This window comes from Onychostoma macrolepis, chromosome 16, assembly GCF_012432095.1.
Source record: "Onychostoma macrolepis isolate SWU-2019 chromosome 16, ASM1243209v1, whole genome shotgun sequence".
NCBI classification, from domain to species: Eukaryota; Metazoa; Chordata; class Actinopteri; order Cypriniformes; family Cyprinidae; genus Onychostoma; species Onychostoma macrolepis.
In genome coordinates, this window is record NC_081170.1 from 33,539,574 (window position 1) to 33,562,537 (window position 22,964).

A 22,964-nucleotide genomic window follows, 5' to 3' on the forward strand; every position below is an offset into this window, starting at 1 on the left:
TTTTTTTTTTTCCCGATATAAAAATAAAGGGGATTTAATATTGATAATAACATTGAATACATTGTATGATTATTCTTTAAAGATAAGGTTTTAATAGTTTTAGTAGTAGTAGTCTATTACGTTCTGCCCAATGTCTTCAAGTGAAACCGAACTTTTATTTTGACGGGTTGCCGTGAATACCTTTACATTTCTGTGTATATGATATGAGGATAGTTTTTCTCAAATGAAACGCTCGAATGCTCATGAAGTGACTCTCAGAGCAGTTCTGGAGATGTTGTTCATGTATTTATGTCCTCATTTAGTGAGAGGACAGACGTTAATATTGCCGCAAGCGTCGCGCGCTTCTGTATGAGTGAACAAACCCGCGCGTCTGCGCCATACATTAACACAGAGACACGCAGAAGTCATATTTAAATAGACGTTTTGTGGCTTAATATTTACAAATAGGAATGGGAGTGTGCTCACTTGTGTGTGCGCCACGTGTGTGTGTGTGTGTGTGTGTGTGTGTGCGCGAACCGGGCAGAACTCCGCTGTGCTCATGATACAGAGAGCGCGACCATGTAACGTAGAGACATAAATGACACGCCGTCGTGTAAATAAGATAAATAACATAAGGCTATTTAGTTTGTTTAATAAAAGAACAAGGTTTACACCTGTTCTATAGGGAAGGTAACATTGAATGACTTCTTTTGTGGTCTGGCACTATAGAGAAAATAAAATTAAATAAAATCAACTTATTTTATTTACCCCTAAAATAATGGTAGGGGAAACACTGAGATTTCCATTGGGAAGCTTCTTAAAATAAATTTTCCTGAAGCAAACCCGCGGCTTCATAGCTGCATCCATATTAGCACGCATACACACAGGTTCGAAGACTCGTTCTCGCCCCTACAGTGCAATTTGGCAAGGTATACATCCGCTAAAATATCAAGGTGAAAGTCATCATAGCTTGCGTAGTATAGACCCAGCTCCCAACCCAACTTTGAGAATAGATTAACGGCGATATTTTTTTTATCGCCCGATAAGAGTCTCACGTTAACGCAGCACGTTAAAGACACACACATACAGCATATGTTTAGAATATATTTACATGTATTTATATGTATATATTTATATTTATATAAATTATATCATATATAAATACATTTAATATATAAGCGTAACATCGTTTCTTAAATATATACAGGCATGTGTGTATTTATGTATACATAATAAATATACACAGCACACACATATATTATGTAAACAAAAACTTGTATTTTGAATGCGATTAATTATTTGACAGCACTAATATACATATATTTTTTTTTTTTTTTTTTTTTTAAATCAACATATTAAAATGCATTAAACATTACATTACAGCATGGTTTCCCAATGCAAGAACTTAATGCTTAAGGCTTAATGTAAGAACTGCAGTGGGTTTAATAAAAAGTTGATAAAAAGCTAATAATTCATTAAATCATAAAAATATAAAATAAAATTAATATAAATATTTTATTAGTTTACATAATGTGACCACTAACCAACATTGGACAACTGTAAACATGCAAATGTTGTTGTTAAATTACTTGAAATATTAACTTCCTATAGATATTAAATAGATATTTGAAGTAAATATTTTATTTTAAGGGGTTTGGTTGACAAACATGTTTGTGAATCCCTGCATTACATGGACAAAGAGTAATAAACATGAAAACAGCAATGATGTAACATACCCAAGTCTCTATTTGGAACTGATCTGAGCTCATGCATCTCAGTTTTTTCAGTGAACATTGCCAAAATTATCCACAAATAATACTTTTTTTTTTTCAGTCAAAAACCAAATTAGGTAAAGATTTTCAACACAGCGCAAGAGTTACTGGAGTACTCAGTTACGTTTATTTAATGTAGGGCTGCCCTCGACTAAACATGTTTTTGGTCGACTAGTAGTCGTTCATTTGAAGCATTAGTCGACTAATCGCACGTTTATTAATAAACCATTTAAATCATAATAATGCACCTTTAATTGCCTACATTGCATAATAAGCGTTCAAGCGCACACAGGCAGAAGTAATGATTATGAATGTGTCAGGGAAAAAGAGTAAGGAGGCTGCATCAACATTTTAATAATTCATTGATAAACTAGTGTTTTTTTGTTTTCAGTTTAAGAGATGAAGTCAGAGACACTGACTCGTCATCTCCACAGTAGTGGATGCACCTGTATGAATATTTCATACGGACTACATAATCTGAGAATATTTGTTTTCCATTTTAATTGGTTTATTTGAAAGTAGACATCTCTCTCTCTCTCTCTATATATATTATGTCTGTAAGGCAAGCATACACAGAGTTTGGTGCTCAAGTTCACAGAGACTGAGACAGAAAGCGCATCCTGTTTGCTTTCATTATTTTACAAAAGCGCAAAATTTTGTTGTTATTCTGCGTGTACACAATTAAACAGAGTCTTTACAGATTCGAAAGATGTATTAATTTTATCTGTATGAGCAAAAATGACATACTGTTTTAAGAGCAAGTGAGCGCACCGGCGCCTTCATCTGTCCTGCAGCGAGCGCTACTGTTCAGCTTCTACTCTTCTACACAGACACTTGAACAGTGCACATTTCTCCATTAACATTAGATTGGGCAGCCATGTAAAGTTGCTAATACTAAAATATTTCAGATCATAAGCCATATTTGAGGTTGATGAATGATAGGCGAGCATTTGGATGTCCTGCCCGATGTACTGTATTACCACATAAACCAGCCGTTAACGATCTGCGTGACTTCGCCAGTGTTATTTATTTTATTATTTCTTTTTCTGCAACTAAGCGACTAATAAAATTTTGGTCGACCAAGCCTCTTCTGGTCGACTAACGTTTAGTCGACTATTAGGGCGTAGCCCTACTTTCATGTATCAATTTCTTTCAGCTGTATTCCTTTAGGATAAATAAAACTGCATACATAACAACAAGTGTTCACATACATTGAATATAGGGCTATAATGTGAATGTTTGTAATGAGAAATGTTTGTGTTCTTAATGAAATCTCTGAATTTTGATTGCAGACTTTGTTATCTTGGCAAATCTGAGAACAGTTTGAGATCTGAGATCTCACATGTGACTTTCAGAAGAGATTACTGGGGGCTTTGTTTTCAGGGGAGACATCTGAGAAGCAGGGAGCAAATAATTTCCATCTGTCACCCTCATTTAAGCAATACTGCATCAGCAAGAGTGACATGATGTTCTTTTTTTGTCCGGATCTGTTAATTTATTCAAAAATACATTGGGATGCAATTCTTACATACAATGACTTGAACACACCGCTTTTAGGATAAGCATGCTTTCTGAAATAAAATAAATTTTGACACTGGGGGTATAAAAGTAAAAAAATTAAATTAAATTAAATTAAAATTAAATCAGGATGATACAACCACTCTGATACCATAATAGTTTGGCGTAAACTTTTAAAATAACTTCTTAGAATAATATTTTAATTTATGATAATCCAATAATTAATGATTTAGATTAATTTATCAATTAATAATGCTTGTATTTTTATGAACCTTATTATGAGTACATTACCTAGTTTATGGTATTAGCTGTTTCAAGCATTGATGATGTAAAAATATAAAGTAGTTTGGATCCAAATAGAAAACTCTGATGAGAGATCTACCAAGGAAATGAACCAAGTGTGAAAACAGCTCAAGTGTGCATGCAAGTAGTTCATGGAATTGAATGAGTGGATGAAGTCAAATGAAATGCTATGATGCTGAAGGGCTGATGGAGAGGACAGGACTCACCTGGTAAAGCTCAATCCGCTGCTCAGACACACGGGCCTTCGAGTTCTGCAGCCTGAAGATCCTGAGCTCTGCCTTCACCAGGTTCGAGGCGTTCTTCTCCATGGAGCTCACGTCAAACCTGAGCCTCCTGAAGTACGGGTTATAATGTGTTGGAGAGATGACATCTGGAAAAAACAGTGAGCAGTGTTACTGACCTGCTAAGACACTTTATGTACCAGCATGTGTGCAAAGAATCCAATCCCTCTGCCAGTTCTGCACACCATTATTTAGTTCTTTTGTATATACAGTGCCCTCTACTAAATATTGGATCAGTTGCAGAGGCTTGATAGTAGACCTTGGCCTGCCAAGAACGCATTACAATAGTCCAGTCTGGAGAGAACAAGAGCTTGGACAAGGAGTTGTGCAGCTTGCTCTGACAGGAAGGGTCTAATCTTCCTAATGTTGTATAAGGCAAATCTGCAGGGCCGGGCAGTTGTAGCAATATGGTCTGTGAAGGTTAACTGATCATCGATCACAACTCCAAGGTTCCTGGCTGTCCTGGAAGTTAAGTTAAGTCATGACGTATTGTCAAGTATGGTGACACAGCAGTGAGTAGTGAACAAATGCACACACACACCCAGAGCAGTGGGCAGCCATTGCTCCAGCGCCCGGGGAGCAATTAGGGGTTCGGTGCCTTGCTCAAGGGCACCTTAGTCATGGTATCAAAGGTGGAGAGAGTGCTATTCATTCACAATCCCCACCTTCAATTCCTGCCAGCGAGAATCAAACCAGCAACCTTCAGGTTACAAGCTTCATACATGCAAAGCATGTGCTCTACCACTGAGCTACATCCAAGGAGTTATGGTTGATGAACCCAGCTGTATAGAGAAGTGGTGGTGAAGTGATTGATTGGCTGAGACCACGAGCTGTTCTGTCTTGGCAAGGTTGAGCTGAAAGTGATGGTCTTTCATCCAGCTAGAAATGTTACTCAGCTACCGTCAGATCACTGGTTGGAAAGTAGAGTTGATCAGCATAGCAGTGATAAGAAAAGCCATGCTTCTGAATGACCAATGCTAATGACGACATGTAGATGGAGAAGAGAAGTGGTCCAAGCACTGAGCCTTGAGGAACCCCAGTAGCAAGAAGTTGTGACTTTGAAACCTCACCCCTCCAAGACACCCTGAAGGACCTATCTGAGAGGTAGGATTCGAACCACAGGAGCGCGGTTCATGAGATGCCCATCTTTCTGAGAGTGGACATTTATCCTTTTGATCTTTCATTCCAAAACTTCACAAAATTCTAACCTTTCATTGAAGTAAAACAATGGAGAGTGGGGGGAAAATCTCATTATGAAATAAATGTTTTTTTTTCTAGTTCACGTTGGCCACAATTATCGCCACCCAATTACTGCAACGTCCTTTTCCCTAGATAACAGTTCTGAGTTTTCTCTTATAATGCCTGATGAGGTTAGAGAACACCTGACAAGAGATCAGAGTCCATTCATTCATCCAGAATCTCTCCAGATCCTTCGGATTCCCAGCTCCATGTTGATGCTTCTCCTCTTATGTTCACTCGACTCATTTTCTATAGGGTTCAGGTCAGAGTACTGGACGACCAAAGCTTGGTTTTGTTCTCAGTGACACATTTTTGTTTTGAGTTTGATGTTTGTTTTGGATCATTGTCCTGCTGGAAGACCCAACCATGGCCTATTATGAGATTTAGTAGCATGGACAGCCTATTTTTTTATCTGCTGGTATTTGATAGAATCCATGATGCCGTGCATCTGAACAAGACGTCCAGGACCTCCAGCAGAAAAATAGGCCCACAACATTAAAGATCCAGCAGTATATTTAACCGTGGGCATGGGGTACTTTTTTATCCCTGTTTGAACCAAACCCATCTGGTTTTGGTTATTTTTTTCAGTTTCATCTGACCATAGAAGCCAGTGCCATTTGAAGTTCCAGTCGTGTCTGACAATTAAATATGCTGGAGTTTGTTTTTGGATGAGTGAGGAGAATTTTTCTTGAAACCCTCCCGAACAACATGTGGTGATGTCAGGGCTGTTTGATATTTTTTTCAGGCTTTCTGACCTCAAGATTCAACTAATCTCTGCAATTCTCCAGCTGTGGTCCTTGGAGAGTCTTTAGCCACTCAGACTCTCCTCCTCACCGTGCATTAGGACGATATAGACACACATCCTCTTCCAGGCAGATTTGTGTCATCTTTAGTTGATTAGAACTTCTTAATTTTTGTCCTGATGGTAGAAATGAGGATTTTCAATGCTTTAGCTCTTTTCTGACAGCCACTTTCTTTTTTGTGAAGCTCAGCAATCTTGTTCTGCACATCAGAACTATATTCTTTGATTTTACTGCTTGTGATGGATGATTAAGGGAATTCGGCTTTATGTTCCTCATATTTATAATCCTGTGTGGAACAGGAGGTCACGGCTGGACAATTTCATGTTCCTAGTCACCTTGGTGTGCTAAAAAATGTAAATATGAATGGGAATATACTTCAGAGATATTTTACTCATAAGAATTTCTAGGGTGCCAATAATTGTGACCAACATGCATTGGAGAAAAACCCCCAAAAAACAAAACATTTATTTCATAATGTGATTTTCCCATCACTTTAAATTGTATTATTTCAATGAAAAGTTCAAATTTTTTTTTTTTTTTTTTTTTTTGAATGAATGAATGAAAGATTAAAATGATAAACAATGCAGATTTATTGTCACAACCACCTTTGCTCATATTTACTAAGGGTGCCAATATTAGTGGAGGGCACTGAATAGTAGTAGCTTATTGGATGAAGTTAAACTGACTCAGGATTGCTACTCCCCTTGAAAAAAAGAGGTGCACTTAAGTGTACTGAATGTGCACTTGTAGTGTACTTAAAATCTTTAAAGTATAGTTTTGTTTATTTTTGTTTGTTTGTTTTTAAATCCTGCAGATAATATAATATTAATTAAATAAAAGGACACTTAAGTGGACTGAAAAAGATACACATTCATGACTGTTTGACACACAAGTAATTTTTAAAAGTGCAATTTGTAGTAATGTAAAATCAAAAGTTTTACTTTAAAGTACATTATAATCATTATGTTTTAATAATGTTTTTCTTGTGCTTTAAAGACACTTTTTTGATATGCTGACTAACATACTAAAGCACGTGTAAAGTACTTGATCATAATTTTAACTGCAGTGCATTATTATATAGTGCATTTGAAGTTAATATATTTTAAACATACATAAATGATATCATCATTACAAATGTGTAATTGCAAATATATTTAAATACACAATATACACATTTCAATATAAATGACATTAAAGCAAATTTTAGTACACTTTTAAATTATAGTTTTATTTTTAACCATAAATGCTTGTCAATAAATTCAGCAGTAAACTTTAAACTTAAAGATTATTCGAGTATATTTTACAACAATATATTTTTCAGTCTTTTTACTTAAAAAAATCATGTTTAATTCAATGTGTAACTTCCCTTTTCTTTGTAATTATTTTTGAAATTTACTAGCAATTTCTGAGAAAAATTGAAAACTAAATTCCACACCAATTTTTTTTCCCAGAGTATAAACTTGCATATATAGACCTACTTAAGTGGGCCAGAAAAGCAAGCTAAAGTTCAGTTAACTGCATTTAATATAAATTTAAACTAAAATACATTTAACTGTAAATATCATGCAAATTAGCTGAGTGTCCATAACCATTACATTCAGAATTTTATTTAAAGTATATTATTTCCATAATACAGTAAGTGCTCTTTTTAAAAGTATGCTAAAGTGCATACTTCTTTTTCTCAAGAGTCTGCATATTTTTCACACAGCTGATGGCACTCAAGGCGTTTAAACTATTTCAAACGTTCACTGTGTAAATCAGAGTCTTGCAGAGGCAGTGAGCACTGCTGCAGTGATGTCATTTTTTACGTGCGAGCCCTCGTGCTCACGGGGCGCGTCGAGGCGTAGTGTGTACACTGAGAGTGTGATGAAACAATAGCGGGACACACCTCTGGGGCCGGGCCGTCACGCGAGGGTCAGCTGCGGTACAGAGGCGCTCCATATGGTTCCTGAGTGAACCCAGTAGCCCAGCACTCACACAGAACTCCAAACCATGTGTGAACGTCATGTGCTTTGACAGGCCCCGTAAACACACACACAGACACACACCGCTAGTGTGCCGAGAACCATGTGTGCAACATCGAGATGAGAGCGACACTCCACACAGTAGCTCAACAAATTAACAAAGACAACCAAAGCCACATGCACAACTGTGTAAGCGAGCTCCTGAAGGGCCGCTGTGACACCACATGAATTACAGCGGCGTGATGCCGTGTGACATGCAGCGATTCACTCAGTTTGCTCAAAATCACCCCACAACCACGTGTAACTAATGTGTTTTTAGCATGAGCTTCGCATGTTCCCCATATGGTGGATTTTTTTTCTGGCCAAAATATTTTTTGAAATATATGCTAAATTTATGTTTTAGTGAAGCTCAATGAAATGCAAATTGAAAATACATTTAATTTCAATCTTATATATTTCAAAATGTATTTCAGGGCAAGAAAATGCAATGCAAATTTCTATGGAATAGCCTAGAGTTTATATTTTTAAATGTATTTATATTTATGCATTTAAATATATTTATATATATATATATATTTTTTTTTTTTTTTCACAAATACACAAAACAATATTTTGGTAGAAAATATATATTAATATAAATATATTTTGAAATATATTTCAGCAAATATATTGTATATTTTGATATATTTGTGAAAAAAAGTATGCCGTAGTGAGTGTGTGAGGCCTGAAGCTCTAAACGCAGCCTGAGCGTTGCACAGAAGTCAGGGATTACAGAGGCTCAACAGTTTGTTTAATAAGCCTACGCAAGCAGGACGTCCGTCCACATGAGACGGACAGAAGAAAACATTGGGCAGCTGCCGTGACTGTAAGAACAATCAGGGCTTTGAAGGAAAACTGTGAATTTTCACTTCAAGAGAAGTAACTTTATTATAGGGCTTTCTGGAGTATTTTATTCTGAATGGTCATTCGCCGTATTTTGTCATTCATTTGTCTCTCATATCACTCTGCAGTGTTTTCTTATTGTCAATATTTAATGCATAAGGTGGTACAAAATAAATCAACAATTCCTGTTATTATGTTTGACTTTATTATAAATTGCATATCAGTAGTGCAGTAGTTTAGGGTCAGTAAGATTTACTCCTTTATCTTTTATGTTCTTGAAAGAAGTCTGTTTTGCTTACAAAGGCTATATTTGTTTTATCCAAAATACATTAAAATCTAAACAGCAATATTGTGAAATATTATTACATTTTAAAAGAACTGTTTTCTATGTGAATATATGATGTCAAATGTAATTTATTGCTGTGATCAAAGCTTCAGTGTCACATGATCCTTCAGGAATTCTAATTCTAATTCCTTCTAATATTTTTGCTTATTGATTTGCTTATTATTATCAATGCTGAAATTTTGCTGCTTCATATTGTTGTGGAAACCATGATACGTTTTGGTTCTTATTGTTTCGGTAACACGTATTTTGATAGTCCACTTTAGACATTCTGCTGACTAGCAGTCATTAGAGTATTAGTTCACTGTCTGCTTAATGTCTGCTAACACTTTATTTGGATTTTCCCCAACAGACATTCTACTGACTAAAAGTAGGTTTGCAAGTACGTCTACTTATTCTACTAACCCTGAACTGAACCTAACAGTCTACTCATACTCTAACGAGAGTTAGTAACTTATAGTTAGTATAATGTCTGAAGTTGACAACCAAAATAAAGTGTAACCACTGGTTGTTTATTTAAAAGTGATGATGGTTTCTGTGTTTTATGTGTTTGCATAAGCGACAAGTGACAGTTTTCCATTGCTCAAGATCTCAAGCACCAGAAGTCTATCAATCTTTGGAAGGGTTTCTTCTGTTGACCAGCTGAACAGAAGAGCCAAGTCCAGCGCACTTCTCTGAAGCTTCCTCCCTCCAGCAGCAGAAAAAGTCACACTTACAATGAGGCAGCATAAGGCGCAGTGTTTACATCTCGACTGCATGAAAGGCTCTGCTGTGCTGCTACTACACTGGACGCTTTGAGCAGGGTTCACTGAAACCACACTCCGCCGAGTTCACACGCAAGTGAGCGCGCACATATGTATAATGATACTTCTAATCTCTCTACAACACAAGCTCGCTGTCACCCTCAGTCCGCTGGGGAATATGGGCTGAGTCAGGAAGCAAACCGCTGATTTACACAGATTCAGTAGCAGAGAGTCTGTAACCGCTGATTTATACCAACGTGACATAAAAATGATTAGTCGCATGTGGTGCCGCTGTGGTCTGAACAAACTCATCAGAACCACATTAACATGCACAGAGAGACTGTATTGTAATTGCACAGAAAATAATAGAATGTGATACGTACTGATTATTTCACATAAACAGAGCAGAATATATAGTTCTGCTCATGAATACATGGTTTGATTGTTCCCAAGTGGCTCCAACATCAAACTCAAAAATGAGATGTTAATGACCTTGTAAGTGTTTGCAAACTCAGTGATTAGTCCTTTCTCAAAAGCCAGACAACTAATCAGATTAGAGGAAGTGCTTTCCAGTTTTGGGTTCACACAATCAAAAAATATTTAGGCCTAAATGTAAGATTTATGCATTTGAATTGCATGTAGAATGTCTATACATTTGGATTACACAGTTTTAACATAAATAAGTAATAATTACATACTGAAAATCATGGCAAAGTTTATTTGACTGATATAATTTAATATTTTCAAAATGCATTTAGCCAAATGGTAACACTTTATAGGAGGCCTGTATTTATAATGCATTATAAGGGTATCCTTAATGCATTATAATGCAAGCATAATGATTTCCAAACAACTTTATGATATGTTGTAGCATCTGACAAACAATCAAAACGACATAGTTACAATACATTATAATACTTATCTATTACAATGCATTAAGAATACCCTTATGATGCATTATAAATGCAGGTTTCATCTGGTGATATAATGCATCATACTCTTAAAAGTTATTACCACAAATATGTAGGTATTAAAATGTACTTATAAGGCAATATGCATGAATTATAATGCAATATGAATGCAGGCTTCCCAAACAAATTTCTCCATGTTCATTGTGAAAAGAAAATTATTAAAATTATTCAACACGGTTCAAATACGGCTAGCTGAAACAACCAAGATTCAACTGCAATAATCAAAGCAATACTGAGATTGATCCTAACTGGATTTATTGTGTATTTAAAACACATTCAGGTTAATTAGTACTATTACAGAAATCTGACCTGCTTCATTTATGTATGATTGACAAATATGCTCCACATTAAGTTTATTAGCCTGTTTATGTTAAAACTAAATGCATTTTTATGCAATTCAAATACATAAATCTTATAGGCCAAATTTTTTTTCTTCGAGTGGAGCTTGTGTGATTATTTATTTAAAATTAGCACGTATGACCTGACTTTACAGGCACTTTAATAGGCAAAGCTAACACTCTCAGCTGGGTGTGTTTTCTTTTTGATCACATACAATGAAAATATCTCACAAGGGCTTATTATTCCCATCTAAGGAATTTTACAGGCTTACATAAGCTCGTTGATAGCACCTTATTACCAAGTGCACAAAAAATGATGTAATATAAAATAATGTAACCGTTTTTCAATAAAAAGAGATAACGCTGGAAAAAAATAGTCAGATGTGCTGCTGAAACTGAACTGGTTGAACCCAATATGAAGCGCCCACAAAGAGCAATAGCCCTGATGAATGATTCACATCTCGCACGCACACACATTTCATACACACTAATAATAACAAAGAGCCTTTTTTATGTGCCCATAAATCACTCGTCAGCTTTGCCATTGCAAACACTTGGATCTAAAACTCAGGAAGTCTTTGTGAGTGAGGACCACTTGTGATGTGCGCCAAAAAATATGCACAGCGGCTTGATCTCACAAGAGCTTCCTTCCTGAGAGGAAAGACGCTACAGAGCTGCACCGTGGCCGCCACCAGTTGTTTAGTTAGCAAAAAACACTTATCTGATGCTTTCGCACATATTTCCAACATATAAACCTCTGTACGCACATCTGTGAAGACATGACATCATGTTTGTTTTAAACACTGAAACCGTAAGCCCTGCCGGTGTATAAGCTGTTTACCCTACGCGGAATATACATCTTGAAGGCATTAGGTAGTTAAATAGACACGGATCCCGGTTACTGATCTGCGCCCCTGAACGCTCACTGATCAAACACCTGCGCCAGGAAATGCCTCCCAGTGTCCTCTGCTCTGCCACTGACCCCAGTCCTACTTCCTGTGTGCTGGATTTCCCCCAGGCTTTAATGAACAGATAGATTAGCGAGCTTGTCTGCTCGATGACATGGCTGTCCGTCCTTCAGTCTCGAAATAACTCCTGTTGCTGACTGGACCGTCCCTCTCTCTCTCTCTCTCTCTCTCTCTGGCTGGAAAATGCTGTCAGATGTGTGTTTGACAGGGAAGGAGTTAGCGTTTGAATCAAATTACACAAACACGTGAGCGTACACTTTCACCTTTTCACTATCTGCATTACAGTGAAACGCCCAACTCATCATCCACTACAGATGTTCCAGGTCGTGTGTCACAGGCCTCATCAGTGGCCAGAACTCTTCATCAGTGATCCGTGAAGAGTCAAAGAAAAATATGTAGCTTCATTAAAGGAATAGTTCACTTAAACATTTTCTGAAAATGTAGCCACCCTCAGGCTGTCCAAGATGTAGTCTGTTTATTTATCGGAACAGATTTGGAGAAATATAGCAATGCATCACTTGTTCACCAGTGGATCCTCTGCAGTGAATGGGTACCGTCAGAATGAGAGTCTAAACAGCTGATAAAAACATCACAATAATCCACACCACTCCAGTCCATCAGTTAACGTCTTGTGAAGCCAAAAACATAATAACGCTTCTTCTTGTGAAAAGTCACATCAAAAGAGAAAGCAATATTATGGATAGGGCAACATTTTGAAGTTAAAATGTCTTAATGATGGATTTGTTTCTTACAAACACACAGCTTTTGGCTTCTCAATACATTAATTGATGGACTGGAGTGGTGTGGATTATTGTGATGTTTTTATCAGCTGTTTGGGCTTTCATTCTGACGGCACCCATTCACTGCAGAGCATCCACTGGTGAGAAAGCGACTCTATGCTACACTTCTCCAGATCTGTTCACATGAAGAAACGAACTCATCTAAATCTTGGATAGCCTGAGGGTGAGTACATTTTAAGCAAATTTTTATTTTTGGATTAACTATTCCTTAAACATTTTATAGTGTAGTCACAATACTGCAGTTTCTAACTTTGAATATGCTGAAAAATATCGATAAAAGTGAAAAAAAAAAAATTTGTAAATCACTTTCAGAAAATTTTTTTTCTAGCTGATGAATGATAAATAATTGACAGCCAATCAGAATCCATCCTGCTTCAAAAAGCTTGACCATTTAAAGTGGCAGACACAAAACTGCAATGCACACTTATAATAAACAAAGTGTTATCGTACATTTGTGTAGAAGTTAATGTAGTTATCATTACATCACACCTTGGTGTAAAAGTCCCTTAATTAAGGGCATACATTTGAATAGTATATTTATACCATATATATACCAGCATATATACCATATATGTATGGTATTTTCCACATGCAAAAACAGCATGAGAACAAGAAAATATTATTCTTTTTGAGAGAACTGTTTCTTTAAACAGCTGAGCACAAAAGAAGAGCTTTCCAACACAAAAATCCTTTTTAGCCTTAAATATTACAATATACAGAGACACAAACTTAGTTATGTTTAACATAGAATAACTGTTTATATTATTTTCAAAGGTGTAAGTTTTAGTTACCGTGGAGACCTATGGCACGGCATGTGGCTTCAATAAATCTATGACATTAAGGGGTTTATTTATGGGGATATATTAGTTTTCTTAGTTTTTACAAGCAGTGAATTATGAGGAAAATATTAGAACGTTTGTTCACATTCAAAAGACTTGATCCTGATTTATGAGTCCGAGAAATTGCCGGATGCAACCGTTCGCAACCTCCGTGTCACTTTTACCATTTGAAAATGGAAACTGAGACCGAATACTGGTAGCACTGTGCTAAAACTCCAGGAAGGAGAGCGGAGGGAAAGTATTTGACCTACTTTAGAGCATTTCTCACTTCTGTAAGACATGCTCTCGGATTCCCCCGTTCCCTCGACGGGACTATCCTGTGCTCGTCCTGTCCTGTGAGGGTCAGAGAGAGGAAACAGGAGAGCGCAGGCTGACCGGAGGCAGCGAGAAGAACGCCACACTGTAGGCTGCTGCTCAGGAGTAACATACACAGTAGTTACATTAGTACTAACTTAACTACATATTCAATAACATGACAGTGGTTAAGCTGTTTTCAAGACATTGTTGCCTTTCCAATAATGAGCTACTTTTTCCATTCAGTAGCGCACAGCATGTCAAAATGCTACATCTTTGTTTTTGTTATATTGCATTGCAGCTTACTTACAGCACTTACTGCGGTAACAATCAAACACACTCTTAAAATACCTTCTCTCTGTCTTAAATGAAAAATCATCTATTGTAGTGAATTGGCTCATTCAGATGATTTGTTAAAATGAAATGAAAAAAGAAAATATGCACTAGCATTCAAAATTTGGGGTCAGTAGGATTTTATTATTTTATTTTTTTGTAAGATATTAATACTTTTATTGAGCAAGGGTGCTTTAAAATTGATCAAAAGTGCCAGTAAAGACATTTATAATGTTACATCTTCTATCTCAAATAAATGCTGTTCTTTTAAACTTACTATTCAACAAAGAATCCTGAAAAAATAAACGTATCACAGTTTCCACAAAATATGAAGCAGCACAACTGTTTTCAACATTGATAATAATCAGAAATGTTTCTTGAGCAGCAAATCAGCATATTAGAATGATTTCTGAAGATCATGTGACACTGAAGACTGGAGTAATGATGCTGAAAATACAGCTTTGATCACAGTAATGAATTATACATTTACATTTTTTATTTTTTATTTAGCAATATAGAAATATAGAATTATATTTGAAATATATTAAAATAGAAAACAGTTGTTTTAAATTGTGAGAACATTTCACAAAATGACTGTTTTACTGATGTAATGCAGCCTTTGTGAACACAACAGACTACTCTTAAAATCATCTTCCGACCCCAAACTTTTGAACAGTAGCATATGTGAATTATGTTATCATGCGACATAAAAAAATATATCACCACGTTATATTGCCCTCCTCCCCAGTTGTATTTAAAACACTACATACAATTCAGTTTGAATGCAGAGATTGATAACAACATGCATTTTTAGGATTTTGGGATTCTGAGAGTGGTTGTGTTTCACGTCTTTGACATACATACGGCAATAAGCAATTCACTGTTTTTCTCTAGTCTGTCAATCACCAGTTTTAGGGCTGTCAACCTCTCTCAGCTTATGAAAATAAGCACAATGCAGTGGAATTAAATTGAGAAGAAACTCCCGTTAAGTGTTCGGGCAGAAGAGAAAGGGGAAAAAAAACAAAACAAGCTGGATGAACTAGAGAGTCTTTGGCTGCAGAGGACGAAAGAAGTGGGAGCTGCTTTTTAGAAATAAAAACGAAACGCAAAGAAAAGCCAAGACATTTTGAATGGTTACCTGCATTCCTCAAATCAAAAAGAAGATGAAGGACTTCGGTTACCTATTCATGCATTGTTGAAGACATTGTTCTGTTCCTGTCTGCTGTTGTACGTACAGGACATTTGGAAAGTCGCACCTGTTAGTAAACACTGTTTTTCCGATCTCAAACACTGACTGTGTGGAAGCAGCCAAAGTAGCTTCCAAAAAACTGGCGCTGAGAGTCGAGACCTTGAGAGGTCGAACGGAAGCAAGATTAAGCAGCGAGGGCAGAGGAGTGGGAGTGAGACGAGAAGGGAATGCCGGGAAAGAAATGAAAGACTGGGAAAGAGTGGGAGGGAGAAAAGTGAGAGGACGGGGACGGAGAGAAGACTGAGAGGGAAAACAGAGAGAAGAGAGGGAATGTGAGATGGAAGAGTTCTCCCCTCCGCCCTGACGCTCACCTGCCAATAGCAAATTGAAAACAACTCTGTTCATAATCCCTGGGAACTAAAAATACCCCACACTTCTGAAGGCCCTTCCATGAAGGCCGCTTAGTCCCCGCAGGACTCGTTCTGAGCAACCAAGAATAATGATAGACAGAGAACTGGAAGAATATACATTTAAAAATGCAGAACGTTAAAGCACTTCTAAACAAAATGTGAGAGGTGCTTGCCATGCAGACATTGGTGCCACAATACTAGGATGCTGATGCTGTTTCTTAATGGCCAAAAAAATCCACTTTAGTCTTTACGTGTATGACTTACAGGCATCCCTTAATTTATGTCTGTAATGGATGTTTTTCCACCTGTTTTCTTAAGTGAAAGTCAAATAAAATGAGTAGCACACCTCTCCTCAACAAGCCACATGATTTTTAGCAATTATGCAGTATCTGTAGCACAAATGATGATGGATGATATTTAATACTAGGGTTAAATTCCTAACCCCGTAGAGCCTGGCATAAAAAAAAAAGGTCATTTTTAAAAACACAGTTTATTGAACCTTTACACCAGCGTTCCTCAATTAGTTTTCGCAGAGGGCCGAATTCTGCCAACAATACCAAGCCAAGGGTCACTGACCTATATAATTCTTATTATTACAATTATTATATTATTGTTGCTTTTGTTAAAATAGTCACAAGATACACAAGATAAATATTCCATTTTTTTTTTTTTTTTTAATTATGAACATTTTTGCATTTAGAGAATAAAGAAGAAGAACTTTGTCTGTTGAATATTAAAAAAAAAAAAAAACTGGATATCCATGTCTGCCATGCAAATCAACTGTTCCTGCTCTTCTCCTGGATCTCTTCTCTCCACTTTCCCTAATTGCAGATTCAATTATTAGATCTGTCAGCATTAATATTTTTACACTTAGATTTTTTGGGGAGATCAAACTGTAACACCGTGTGTCCCAACCAGACACGACGCGATAAAAAGTATCTTTTCCATGTAATTGTTGTCTTAACCACCCGCGACAGCGACACGGAATTCTATTTTAGAATTTTTTTATTTTTTATTTTCTGCGACGTCGCGGCAGGAACAACATATATGCAACATATGACAGGGATAATCTCAGGTAATGATTATGTGCTTTATTAAATGTTAAAAGTGTCTAATGTGAATTTAAATATTATTTTGCATGAGGTTTATAGCCATAGTGAAAGCAACAATAGATATTTTACCTCAGATCTTGTAAATAAATTTAAGCAAACTTATGTTAAAACTGTGAACTCACTGCAAACCAACATCCATAACAAAGATGGTATCAGTCACTCACTCAAAACTGTTCAGTCCATTCACATTTGAACCACATATTTTGCGTGTCCACTTTTCTTTACTTCACACTCGCCATGTTTTTGCTGTCACATCTACACTGGACACGACAAAGCATTGCAAATCATTTGAACTTTGTGTCAACAGTGTGGACACGATGTAAGTTAATGTAGCTTTCTGATGCTGCTTTTGAATTTTCATGCCATGTTATTTGAAATTAGCGCGGGCCAAACATTTTTCTCTCTGGCCGGCAGACCGTCTATTGAGGAACCCTGCTTCACACCAAAAATGTTTAAAAAATGCATGTGTATTTTGGTATCATGCATCAGGCTTATAGGCCCAAACTGAGCAAAATAAGCAATTTGGTGCAGATGTCGATATTTATATGATCAAAAATTAAGATCAAATTTTGATGCATGTAATGCAAATCACTGAGCTCTTTATAACAGAATAGCAAATACTTACATAAAATGATATAAATATCATCACAATATCATCTTAGTAAGATGATATTTAAATGCTTAGTTTGATGATCAAACATATAATGCATTACAATGATAACTGATAGAAAGCCTGATGATCATATCTGAGATTCACTGATTTTTCTGAAAAATGACATCTGGGGAATCAAGTAAAGCCAAGCTGCTTCAGTCCAGTAAGAGTTCATCTGGAAATATTACCAACAAAGTTACTCTTATCTTTAATTTTTAAAAATCAGTAAAGATTTGACAGCAAAAAGACACGTGAATCACGAGCCGTTTGTACAATTAGACTAAAATAACTTTTGCTTTGCTAAAAACTATGAACTATCAATCAGACGACAGAAGGCATGCAGTGGATTGTGTGCAACAGCAAAGTTTGATCATGTTGATCATTTAGAGGCCTTATAATTGTGTATCAGACATGATACAGTAGGTTTTATAGGGTTAACTCAAATATGACAAATAGTAACAGCAATGCTGGCCTTAGCAAACACCAATAATAAGCTGAGGTTGCGCCCACAAACACATCTTGTCTCTTTCTGCCTTCCATGTCATTGAGATTTTTTGTAACCACCCAGGACCACCATGAAATTTCATTGGTCAAAAATCCTGCTCCACATTTCTGCGTGTTAAAGTGTCAAATATGATTATGTGGCATCAGGCAGTACTTCACATTCAGTGTGTACAGTCTTTGGAAAGTTAGTATGCATGGAAATGCTTTAGTTTCTAACCTCTCAGAGCATCTCGATCTTCTTTTCTCGCTTCTTTCGAGGCCCTGGACACATAGATGGGCCCCAGATTTCATTCCCACACTGTGCTGTGCTCGTGTTAGAGTATTGTATTACATGAGACCTGCGCTCTGCCTGTAAACAGTATAAAAGCGCTGGAAGAGCAGTTGTTATTCTTTCACAATCCCACTCTCTCTCATCCTTTACTCTAACTCTTTCTGTCTCTCTCCCTTTCACTCTTTCCCTGTTACGCAATGCAGTTTGGCTGTCACTAACTCCCGAGTAGAAGCAGAAGAGGGTCCAGGTCTTGCGTAAGTACCGAGTCCCCCTTTTTCGACAACAACCCCACTCGAGAATCTCACCGAGAGATGTTTGGTGGAGCAAAACCAACTCTCTCAAGGCAGCTATGAGGAAACCGAGGGTTTTGCGATCAGGATGTTCTGTATAAACACACAGGCGGTAAATCTGCACTCGGTCTACTCCTAATGCTCGGATCCAACTCGCTACGTTTCTCCCCAAGCTTTCGTAATATCAACAACTCACACTCGCATCTGAGGGAACCCATAGAAATGTGCAAAAAGAGCAGACGTTCATAAATAAATAGCTGGTGGATAATCTCGTGCAGCTAGAGCTCTGACTAAATGGCAAATGTCTGGTCCAAGTCACAGCTCATTCTGGTAAAGAACTGCCCACTTAGACAGGAAAAAACTGACTGACATGTAAAACAATCAGCCACTTCTTATCTTCCGTTTAGATACATTCACATTATGTGGACTATAAAATTAGATAATACCACAAAAACAATAGTCAGATTTAAAATAATAATAATAATAATAATACTTTTATTCAACAAGGATGCATTAAATTGATCAAAAGTGACAGTAAACACATTTCTAATGTTACAAAACATTTGTATCAAATACATCCTGCTTTCATCAAAAAATCCTGCAAAATTAATTGTATCACATAAAAAAAAGGAAGCAGCACAACTGTTTTCAACATTAATAATAATCAGAAATTTTTCTTGATCAGAAAATCAGCATATTAGAATGATTTCTGAAGGATCACGTGACACTGAAGAGTAGAGTAATGATGCTAAAAATTCAACTTTAAATCATATAAATTTTTATTTTAACATATTCACATAGAAAGATATTTTACATTATAATTATATTTCACAATTTTACTGTTTTTACTGTATTTTTAATCAAATAAATGCAGTCTTGATGAGCAGAAGAGACTTCTTTCAAAAACATTCCGTATATATTTGAAATTATGGGTCAGAAAACTCTGATTAGAAATATCAGTGACAAAATAGGAAGCGATTAATTCACTGACAGGGAATATACATCTAGTTTACTTGTTACGAAGCACCTGAGAAAAAACTCTTTGCATCAACCTGTTGCCTTGTTTCCAAAGAGCTAAAACAAACTTTTACTCTTTGAAGTGGCGTAAACTCAGCCAATCAGATTAGAGCTTTCCAGAACGTGAAAGTGCTTTCCAGTTTTGTGCGCAACAAGCATCTGTGGGTATCAAAGCTGGTGGACGACACGCTCTGATTGGCTGGCTGTTCACTCTCAGAAAAAAGGCACAAAGCTGCCACTGGGGCGCTACCTTAAGGTATAAAGGTACATCTTTGTATCATATTTACCCCAAAAGGGTGCATATTAGTACCTTTTGAAAGGGTACCACCCCAGTGACAGCTTTTGTACCTTTGTTTTTCTGGCAGTGTACACCAATCTTACAAGTTTTCTCCCTGCAGACTGTTCGAGTTCAAGCTCCATTTGCCTCCATCTTTATCACTGGAACGCGCGCCCCAGAGGAGCTGACGTGAGTGGCTGTGGCAGACCGTGCGGTGGAGGTTCAAGCGCCCGCCCTTGGCCCACACGCTCTGGTGTGTTGGGTTGTTTTTGGGATGGCCTGTCCGCACGCCTGTGTTTATTTACAGAGGGAGAGGCGCTGGGAGATCTCTCAGAGTCACTAAACATAATCCGTCATGCACACGCACCAGCCTCTTCTGGAACTTACACAAATGTTGACACACTTCTTACACCCATGCACTCCAAACACACTCGAGAACAACTTCAACTTTCTAAACAAGCATTGCTGTAGACGCACAGCATTTGGACACACCGAAAAATTACTGCAATAGTTCAAAAAGCGAGTGTTTTTGTTTGAAAGAAAGATAGTACAAGTAGACTTTTCTAAAATACTGTAAGTAACACTAGATCTTTAGATTTACTCATTTTCTCATCTATCTATGATTCATTCAGTATCGACTTGTGAGTGTATTTATACAGCAATACCATATTCTCTGGAATATTTTGTTATTTGGGTAAAATTAGCTCAGCTCCATTTGCCATATGTAACAAATTAGTTCATGCACCCTGTAATTTTCTCAGAGATAAAAGAGCAACTTCTGTCTACAACTGTGTTAAAAGGCACAAATTATTTTGCTCTTAAACTAACAAAACGGCTGACCTCAGACGAGCAGAAATAGCAACAAAAGCAATACTGTTGAAGCGCCTTTAAATTTAGGGTGTTTGCAAACCTTTTCATGACTGCGTGTTTGCTTAGAGACAAAACCTCACTGCCACAGAATTTCGGGTAACACTTCATAATAACTTCATCCACGTACATTACAACATTATATGGTGCTTAACAAATCACTACTTAATTTACATTCTGATGAAGTAATGATAACCTGAGTCATGCATTTTCACAAACATTCCTTCGCTTGGTTGTACAAGAATGACTGATATGTTAAGCATAATGCTTATTAATGATATATTAGTGAAAATGATTCCGAATCCTTTGCCATTTTCAGCGATTTTACCCACAGGGTCGAATGTGAGCCGTCTGGCACTGACTGCAGTCATTCTTCATTTTGAGTAACATTTATGTTTGTTAGTATGTGTAATGTACAGGAGACTCAGCGAACTAGGTGTCCTGCTATACATTCACTGAATTTATCCGCAAAGTGATTAAATAAACACATATCAAACACTGTACCAACTTGTGTAATGATTAATGTTCTATAATAAATCATAAGAAGCAGTCTATATGGAAACTAGACATTTTTTTTTCTACAATTACTGCACTGAACAATCTGTAAGAGCTCAAAATGTTTCATTTCTAGAAAAAGCTAAATATTACAAACCAAAGCAGTGATCAAGCCGATCTGAGACCGCAAAGCTCAATTTAGCTAATTAATTTAATGACAATATAAATCAAAGCAACTATATACTAAATAACAGACAGCATGAATGATATTCAAGCCAAGATGTTGTTTTTTGCATCTAAAAGTCCCTTACAGTGCAGTCATGAGTTGCATGGAGGAGAGACAACGCAATGAACTTTAAAAGCCGTGTCCAGCTGTTTTTGCTCAATGACTCACTGTCATTTTTTTTTTTTAACAGGTTAGGTGTGTTAGTGGCAAAAAATACGGTGCTGATATCCAGTGCAAACAGAGAGCATACTTCAGCAAGCACTCAAAGCGCATATATACTAAGTCATATGCTCTTGAACAGCATAAACCACACAAAGTCATAAAACGGCTGCAACATAAACCATTTCCTAGAGCCTGGTCCCGGTGCACAGAGGCAGCCTTGTGTTCCTGTGCATTCAGTCACAAGGGAGCTCTGTACTGGGCTCCAAGAGACCTGCATTTACAAACAGACCGGTGGGGCCACGGTATGTTAGCATTTATGCATGCATGGACATTTAATACCACAGCGAAAACATACGGACCTGTTGAGCTGTATGGGACATTAGGTTTAATGGACGTTCCTGCAGGACGGACGATATTTGAACGAGCTGGTTTGTTTCTTAAATAACGGGGCAGAACAATCTATATATCAAGAGAGCGGCTGCAAATAACGGGTGCTGTGTGTGTGTGTGTTTACTGTTGGAAATTTCACGGTGTGAATGATGTACGAGCAACATTATAGCTAATAATAAAGCAGTAACATTGAAACTGGATGCAATTTGGTGCAGCTCCTAAAACAAGATTCAAGTTAGAACCTGAAAGCATTTTAGAGCCTGGTTTCAACAGAGAACCTTTTTACACTCCGATAGCTTTACTGTAGTAGTTCTTAAAAAAAAAAAGAAAGAAAGAAAAAGCTATCATTGCAAGAACCTACACTACTATTCAAATGTTTGCCGTTAGTAAGATTTTGTTTATTTAATTACTTGCTGTTTTCAACATTGATAATAATCAGAAATGTTTCTTGAGCAGCAAATCAGCATATTAGAATGACTTCTGAAGATCATGTGACACTGAAGGAATGATGCTGAAAATTCAGCTTTGATCATAAATAAATTACATTTTAAAACAGAAAACAGCTATATTAAATTGCAATGATATTTCATAACATTGCTGTTTTTACTGTATTTTTGAACAGATAAACGCAGCAAAAGAGACTTCTTTAAAAAATTCTTACTTGCGCCAAATTTTGAATGGTAAAGCAACTTAACCAAACAGCCAACTGAACTGAAAAATTTCCACTGTCCT

General features: G+C 36.8%; 1 protein-coding gene across 1 annotated transcript in view; it reads right to left on the reverse strand.

The window, feature by feature from the left end:
- tgfb2 (transforming growth factor, beta 2) overlaps positions 1-22,964 on the reverse strand; it is a 41,302-nt gene that overhangs the window by 11,833 nt on the left and 6,505 nt on the right. Inside the window, exon 2 of the mRNA XM_058747411.1 lies at positions 3,779-3,942. Coding sequence (XP_058603394.1) covers positions 3,779-3,942 — 164 coding nt within the window. The remainder of the gene's footprint in view (positions 1-3,778; positions 3,943-22,964) is intronic.